This window comes from Rhea americana, unplaced genomic scaffold, assembly GCF_003343005.1.
Source record: "Rhea americana isolate MKP2758 unplaced genomic scaffold, rheAme1 scaffold_92, whole genome shotgun sequence".
Lineage (NCBI taxonomy): Eukaryota > Metazoa > Chordata > Aves > Rheiformes > Rheidae > Rhea > Rhea americana.
Genome location: NW_028187111.1, coordinates 1,267,917 through 1,275,677, shown reverse-complemented (window position 1 = coordinate 1,275,677; position 7,761 = coordinate 1,267,917). Strand labels below are relative to the sequence as shown.

General features: G+C 46.5%; 2 protein-coding genes across 2 annotated transcripts in view; one reads left to right on the top strand and one right to left on the bottom strand.

Moving 5' to 3' along the window:
- VAMP1 (vesicle associated membrane protein 1) overlaps positions 1-7,761 on the bottom strand; it is a 51,666-nt gene that overhangs the window by 32,826 nt on the left and 11,079 nt on the right. The window lies entirely within an intron of this gene.
- Positions 213-6,955, top strand: SCNN1A (sodium channel epithelial 1 subunit alpha). Its single transcript, XM_085324577.1, has 12 exons — positions 213-597; positions 1,014-1,269; positions 2,112-2,299; positions 3,106-3,206; positions 3,797-3,960; positions 4,288-4,386; positions 4,560-4,677; positions 4,959-5,037; positions 5,341-5,398; positions 5,524-5,579; positions 6,187-6,262; positions 6,499-6,955. Exons 1-12 carry the CDS (start codon positions 248-250, stop codon positions 6,823-6,825), a joined length of 1,872 nt encoding a protein of 623 aa, XP_085180703.1. The 5' UTR covers positions 213-247; the 3' UTR covers positions 6,826-6,955.

The following is a 7,761-nucleotide window of genomic DNA, read 5'->3' as shown; positions in this document are numbered from 1 at the left end:
AGCGGCGAGATGGGCGCGCTGCGCGGCGGGAGAGGGAGCGCGGAGGGCTGCAGCCTCGGTGAGGGCGCCAGGGAGGGGGGTCGCGGAGGAGGGAGGGAGGGAAAGCGGCAGGGCCTGGGGGAAGACAGTGCTGCCGAGCCAGGTTCTGCAGGCAGCAGAGCTTCCTGGAGTTGCGACCATTGCAAGGGGTGTCTGCGTTGCTGATTCTGAGTTTGGGCTGCAGGATGGGTCCGGGAAGGCAGGGAAGATGCCAGAAGGAGAGAAAATGAGTGAGTGCAAGCAGGAATCCGAGCAGCAACAGAAAGAAGATGAGCGAGAGGGCCTCATCGAATTCTACAGTTCCTACCAGGAGCTATTCCAGTTCTTCTGTAGCAACACGACCATCCATGGCGCTATCCGCCTAGTGTGCTCCAAAAAGAATAAGATGAAGACAGCCTTCTGGTCCGTTCTGTTCTTCCTCACCTTCAGCTTAATGTACTGGCAGTTTGGGATCCTCTACAGGGAATACTTCAGCTATCCTGTCAACCTCAATCTCAACCTCAACTCCGACAGGCTGACTTTCCCTGCCGTGACCCTATGCACCCTCAATCCCTACAGGTAGGAAATCGACTCCGGGAGTTGTCAACTGCCTTGATTCTTGTAGGTGTAGAATAAAAATGTATACTCTTACTCTCCTCCTGGTCCTTGAATGTCCCATTCAGTAGCAGTGCTGGTGGAAGGGAAACCTCTAATAGACCTTTGCTGCTGCAGGGCATTCATACTAAGGCATATTAGTTTAGACTGCTTTACTTGGTGGTTTACATTAACAGTCTGCAGTGCGTACTGCAGTGGAGCAGAAACAGATGCATTTATTTGTCTCCTAGGAGGATGGTAGCTTCCAGAAGAGGTTGGATTTACAGCTAGTGGGAACGCCCTGAATCGCCCCATCAAACTTTGTTTGCCACAGGTCATATCCAGAACTCTTTATATGTATCCAGCTTTAACCTTGCAAGCTTCTGTCTCCTGCTGTACAGATACAGCGCCATCCGGAAGAAGCTAGATGAACTGGACCAGATCACCCATCAGACACTGCTAGACCTCTATGACTACAACATGTCTCTGGCACGAAGCGACTGGTCAACTCAGTCCACACGAAAACGTAGTTCTAGGAGTCTGCTCCATCACGTTCAGCGCCATCCGCTGCGAAGGCAGAAACGGGATAACTTAGTCAGTTTGCCAGAGAACAGTCCCTCAGTGGACAAGAACGACTGGAAAATTGGCTTTGTTCTGGTGAGACTCCTGGATACCCTCTGTCTTACCCACTCCAGTCTCTGCCTAGCTACCACTAACCTGTTATACTTTTGGCCATGCCCTTCTCCATGTGGAAGTATGATTAAGCTGCACTGGCTTTTGCTAATGACAGGTTAAGGTAAAGTTGAATCCTTTGCACAATGCAATCCTGCTCCTCAAGTCCTCTTCTCATTCATGCAAGCCTCAGGAAAATTGTCCCTTTCAATACCCATTAGTTCTTAGATAGAGTAGGGGAACCTTATTCTTTCTGAAGGAGAGCCACATATGAAATGTTAACACTAATGTTGCCCAATAATACCACAAAGTATTGGGTGGCTGTGGACCATGTAAAATGTGGTCATGGCTGTATTTGCTGCTGGGCAGCAGCTTCCCTGCCTCCGCCGTAGGGTATCTGTGTTTGCATTTACAAAGGCTCTGGAGGACTGAAGCTAATCACTTGCCAGTTAACTAGAGTTCCCAGAGGATCACAAACTCTTGTCTGGACACACCCTCAAGGAAAGGCTCCCCACACAAGAATTTAAAGCTTTGGTTTATATTCCACTTCAATCACATTGCATATCTTGCTGTAATTTGCTGTCTCSTGGGTTTAACTCAGCCTTGCTCATTGACCTGGTGTTTCCCTTCCAGTGAGGAGCTTCATTGGAATTGCTTTCCCCCTTGCTATTGACTGCCTTTTTGTGAAGCACGAGAGCATTATGGCATTTTTCCACACTGGCTTGTTTCTTGCCTGTACTGAGGGAACACAGATATCACAAATCCACATCTTCTCCTCTTAAAGAAGAGTTCCCTGACATGGCTGTTTTTTCCTTCTTTTCTTCCAGTGCAGTGAAAACAACAAGGATTGTTTCCATCAGGCATACTCCTCAGGGGTGGATGCAGTGCGAGAATGGTACAGCTTTCACTATATCAATATCCTGGCACAGATGCCTGATGCAAAAGCCCTGGATGAGTCTGACTTTGAGAATTTCATCTATGCTTGCCGCTTCAATGAGGCAACATGTGACAAGGCGTAAGTGGTGGAGATATCCCACCATGTCTTCCTAACAGCACTCATATTCTGTGCTTGGGTCCAAGGGAAAATCAAGACACCTGCATTAGAGAACTTCTTTCCCAAGGTGGGATCATTCTTTGTTCAGTTCCTGTTATCTCAAATGATGTCTCTGAGTCTTCTAGGGGGTTGTGCTCAACAGAGTTGCAGACTCTCTTGCCTTAGAGGATGGATTCTCCTCTTCTTTCTCTAGGTTTCACATATATGAAATAGTTATACTGGTACAGATCYCAGTTTGGTTACAGATACACCAATATAGAAGTCTCTTTGTTCTTCCCATTAAGAATGATTTCCAATGGTAGAGCAGTACATATCAGCCCACATACAAGAGAATAAGATAAAGTTGTTACATAAGGACAGTAAAAAACATCCCACTTCTCTGCTGACGTTATGGTCAAAAAGTCCCAAAGAGACAGTGAGATGAAACCCATTAGCAAGGTAAGAAAAGAGGTAGGAAGAGCTAAAAGCTTTGTTAATATTAAGGAGATGATACAGAAATTGCCAGTTCTGCTAAAACCCTTTTGAACTCTGAAGAGCTAGCAATGTGAAAAACCTCACGTAAAAGCCTGTCCAGTTCCAAGATTACTTTTTTACAGTACATTTTAATTGCTCTTCCCTTGAGAGTTAGTTTACATAACAAATACTGCCCATCTGCTGTAAGCCCCTCTCTGTGCAGGTGTAAAACAGAATTGTTCCTTTTAGAATGTCCTTCCTCTTTGCCTCACAGCCCTTCTCACCTGGTATGAATATTTCTGTCCCTGTCTCAGGAATTACACCCACTTCCACCATCCCTTGTATGGGAACTGCTATACCTTTAATGACAACAGCAGCAGCTTGTGGACATCCTCACTGCCTGGGATCAATAACGGTGAGAGGGGCTTTTCAGTGGGTGACTAGAACTGCTCAGCTCTGTATTTGCCCACAGAGAGGGTCCAAGTGGCAGAAGGAATTATGGGCAGCTTGCTGTACTTCCTTCCTTTGGTGGTGGCAGATTGCAGCCCTATTCTTTTTTGTCCAAGTTCTGTTTAGACCCATCTGAACATGGCTGTCACATGCACATGACTCTCCCTCACTGTTGCCCCACAGAACTCTTTCTCTCCCATTAGTGCCTGGTCCTTACAGTCATTGCTCATGCTGGACCTGTGTTGGCCCTTCCTTAAACCCCCTGTGACATTTGTAGTGCTGTGCTCCTGCGAACCTACTCTTGATCTCCTCCTTCACCACTTAACTTGTTTCCAGCAAGTGAGTCCTGAAACTTTTCTAGGCCCCACCTTCAAGCTTTCCTCCTGTCAAGCTCTGAGTCTCCAGTCACCCTCCTTTCCTGCCCAGTTTAGGTTCAGCCCTGATTGATGTTTCTTTTCCTTTTTCTTTTACTGACCCAGTTCTAATCACTCTTTCTCTCTTGTATTGCACATCATGGCTGGTCATGATCTCCCTTGTCATCTCTCATTTCTTCAGGTCTCTCTCTGGTGGTGCGCACTGAACAGAATGATTTCATCCCTCTGTTGTCCACGGTGACAGGAGCTAGGGTCATGGTTCATGATCAGAATGAGCCAGCCTTCATGGATGATGGGGGTTTCAATGTGCGTCCAGGTATTGAGACTTCCATCAGCATGAGAAAGGTGAGGACAGAGCAGCAGTAAGAGCTGTGACAGTGGAGATAAGGACTTCAGTGGGGGAGGTTTGGCTTGCTGGACAGGTATTAAGAGAGGGAATTAATCATATGGGTTGAAAGGAGGAAAAGAACAGCAGCTTATGGGACTAGATGAGACACATTTGGTTGGAGTTTGTTACAGAAGAATGAAATGGAGGAAAGCAGGATGGTGTTGGCATCCAGAGGTAAGCATAAGGAGCAGGTATTGATGAATGAGCAGTGGGTGGCATGGAAGTACAAAAAGAAGACAGTGAAGTTCCAGGCGTTTTTGGATAATGACTATTTGATATTCTAGGAGAGGACTGTGCGTCTTGGGGGCAGTTACAGTGATTGTACAGAGGATGGCAGTGATGTGCCAGTGCAAAACCTGTACTCATCTCGCTACACTGAACAGGTAACTCATTAGCACTGGTATGGTGCCAGTTTGCTTCCCTGCTCTCCCGGGAGGTTTCAATCCCCTAGCAGTCAAGTTTGGTTTTTTGGACACTGTTAATGGTGTGATACGATACAGACTACACTGGGTTTGGTTATTTTGCTGAGCCTTTTCCATCTCATATGCCTCCCCAGGTGTGCATTCGTTCCTGCTTTCAGCTCAACATGGTAGAGCGCTGTGGCTGTGCATATTATTTCTACCCCTTACCTGCTGGAGCAAAGTACTGTGACTATATGAAGCACATAGCTTGGGGTAAGTGCTGACAGAGAGGAGGAACTATGAGTAAATAAATAAGCAAAGGAATTACAGTAAAGTTCATTTTGCCCACTTCATGCCCCCAATAACTTTCCTCATTGTCTTCAGTGAGCTTCCTGGCTTTCTGCTGTGAAACATCCAAAAGACATTCTTCTCTTGGATGGTTGCTCTTTCTGAACTTGTTGAAGGAAACCTCTGGATTCCTCTCATTGTCGCACATTACCTTTCTCTGTATAGATACTGTGAGCTCATCTGGTTTTACTTTCTCTGCTGCTCAGGGTACTGCTATTACAAACTCCTGGCTGAGTTCAAAGCTGATGTGCTGGGCTGTTTCCACAAATGTCGGAAACCTTGCAAGTAAGTTTGTCAGATAGACTATGAACTCTATCCCTAGAGGTGTTGGAAAACATTCTCTGACCAAGGCACAAGCTTGAGTCAATAGCTGAATTGCGAACCTAAATGGTATTTCTCCCAAATGAAATGGCTGGCGAACATCAGCGTCAGCTCTGGGGTGAGCTCCTGAGAACTATACAGAAGCTCAGTGGGAAGTGGGCAGAACTTCAGCATGGGAGGGAGTTTCCAGCTGTGCCTGGGGATTTAGAGACTTGGTCTTGTGGGCTCCTACAGCCTTAGAAGCTAATATGGTCTCCTGTCCTACAGAATGACAGAATACCAGCTGTCAGCTGGATACTCTCGCTGGCCTTCTGCTGTTTCAGAGGTAAGGGGATGGTGTCCTGGCTCCCAGCACCACTCAAAACTCTAGTTTAGCCCTCCCTCAGCTGGTACTAAACCTGTAAGAGGTAACAGTGATCATGTAATACAATTTTTGCACTTTCATTTCAGGACTGGGTTTTTTACATGCTTTCACAACAGAACAAATACAATATCACATCAAAGAGGTGAGAGCCTGTAAGCAGAGGTCATATCAAAACCAGAAATAGTCTCAGTGGTGTTTGTGTGTGAGTGGGTCAGAATTCAGATTAAGTCACTGATAGGAAGAGATTATGCATGGGGCTTCTAGGACCTGTGGACAAGGCCAATGGATTTGAGTCTGAGTGCATGTAACTGAGGCTTTAGCAAGGACTGGAAATCCAAGGGAAGAATCTGAAAAAKGTCAGCTGCTAGTCTGAAAATAGTAAGCTCCAGGTCACTGCTGTGTGGTTTGGAGTCATGGTAAAGGCTAGTGGAAGAGTGGGAAGGAGAGCCATGCAGGAGTTTTTGCTTACTACTGATTTAAGACACCACAGACATTGGATTTCATACAGCAGTCTCAGAACTGTCCTGTAAGTGCCAAAAATTGTTTTGCAGTATGAGGTGGGCAGCTAGTCTTAATGTTGAACTTGATTTTACTGGACTGCAGAATGAAAGAACTGCTGAAATGGGGAAAAGCTTCTAGGTGATGTGTGTGTGAGGGAGATAGGGGGCAGAAGGGGACAGAGGAAAGAATTCAGCTTTGTAGAGAAATGCAGGTATTGCAGGTTACTCAGCCCCATCTTTCATTAACAGGAATGGAGTTGCCAAAGTGAATATATTTTTTGAGGAATGGAATTACAAGACCAATGGGGAATCTCCAGCTTTCACGGTACATACTTCACCACCTTGTCCCCTCTAGCCACCTATTGCACCACTATGGTGTCCCTCTGAATTGAAAGGCATTTGTTCCAAAGGTATTACTGGCTATCAAGCCTCTTCTCCTCTGGCAGGATGGGAAGATCCTGGTACTGGATCCTGGATGGGGGTACTGCTATTGGGAGTGGACAGGGAGGCAAAGGGCACAAACAAGTGCTGTTCTCATTGTCCTTTCTCTGTCTCTTGCAGGTAGTGACTCTGCTGTCCCAGCTTGGGAATCAGTGGAGTCTCTGGTTTGGATCCTCTGTACTTTCTGTGATGGAACTTGCAGAGCTGATTCTGGATTTCACTGCCATCACTTTTATCTTGGCCTTCCGCTGGCTCCGTTCCCACAAGACGCATTCCCCACCAGGGCCACATTCAAGCAGTCAGGTCAACACTGCTTTCCAAGACGAGACCTCGGGTCTCAGTGCTCCACATCGCTTTACTGTAGAGGCTGTAGTGACCATGCTGCCATCTTACAACAGCCTGGAACCACATGGGTCAAGCAGGGATGGCGAGATAGGACGTGAGTGATGGAAGTGGCTTATTCCACAATATAGATGGGTGGCATTTAGAACAGAGACTGCACACTTTCTCTGTGAAACCTGCATTTCCTTCTTTCTGTGGTGCTCTAACTGGATCATAGCAGAAGACTGCACTGTGGCTGGCCATAGGTTAGTTGCTTTCATTATTGTAGGTGAATTCTTCAGTCTCATAAAAAACTATTGCTCTGGAGAATCACCAGGAATGAGAGTTGATCTAGTCTATGTATGTGGAAGAGGTCAACTCAGTTTCCTTATACTCCTTGTATGTGTTCACCTACTCGTGCACACGTTTTCTTGTCCCTGTAACAAGGATGCTGCCACAGTTCACACCAGCCATTAATTAAAGAGGATTGGCAGGTGTGGCTGGCCTCCTCTGTGTGCACAAGGGACAGGAATGGAGGCTGAGCAGGGGTACACGTGCCTTACCTCTCAGCAGGCTGAGACTTCTTTAGCTTTTCCTAAGGTTAGAAACAGGCTGCTGCTTTCTATTTCTTCATGGCCAGCTCTGATCCCAAGAACAAGCTAGATCTCCTCTCCTCGTTCCCCAGAGGAGAGGTTACACGTACAGCCCCTAAGCAAGGACAATCACTGTCATAATCTCCATCTAAATTACACACGATACTTGGGGGAAGTGATTGACATTTGGTGCCACTCTCAGGTCAGGATGAAACATCCCTTCAGAATAAGGCCTCCATTTTTAGGCTGCCTATAAGGCACTGGCAGTTCTTAGCCCTATACCAGTCTGCTTCCTTGTGATAAAACATACACTTGTATGATCAGCCATCTGCTTCTTTGCTAAAGGGTTCAGGATAAACTGATCTCAACGTTAGCTTATCCCTCCCTGGATTAAGGGGCTATGGGAACAAAGTAGTCTCTGACAGGGTGATGCAAACCCTCAATCCCAAACAGTGACTCTGTTGCCACA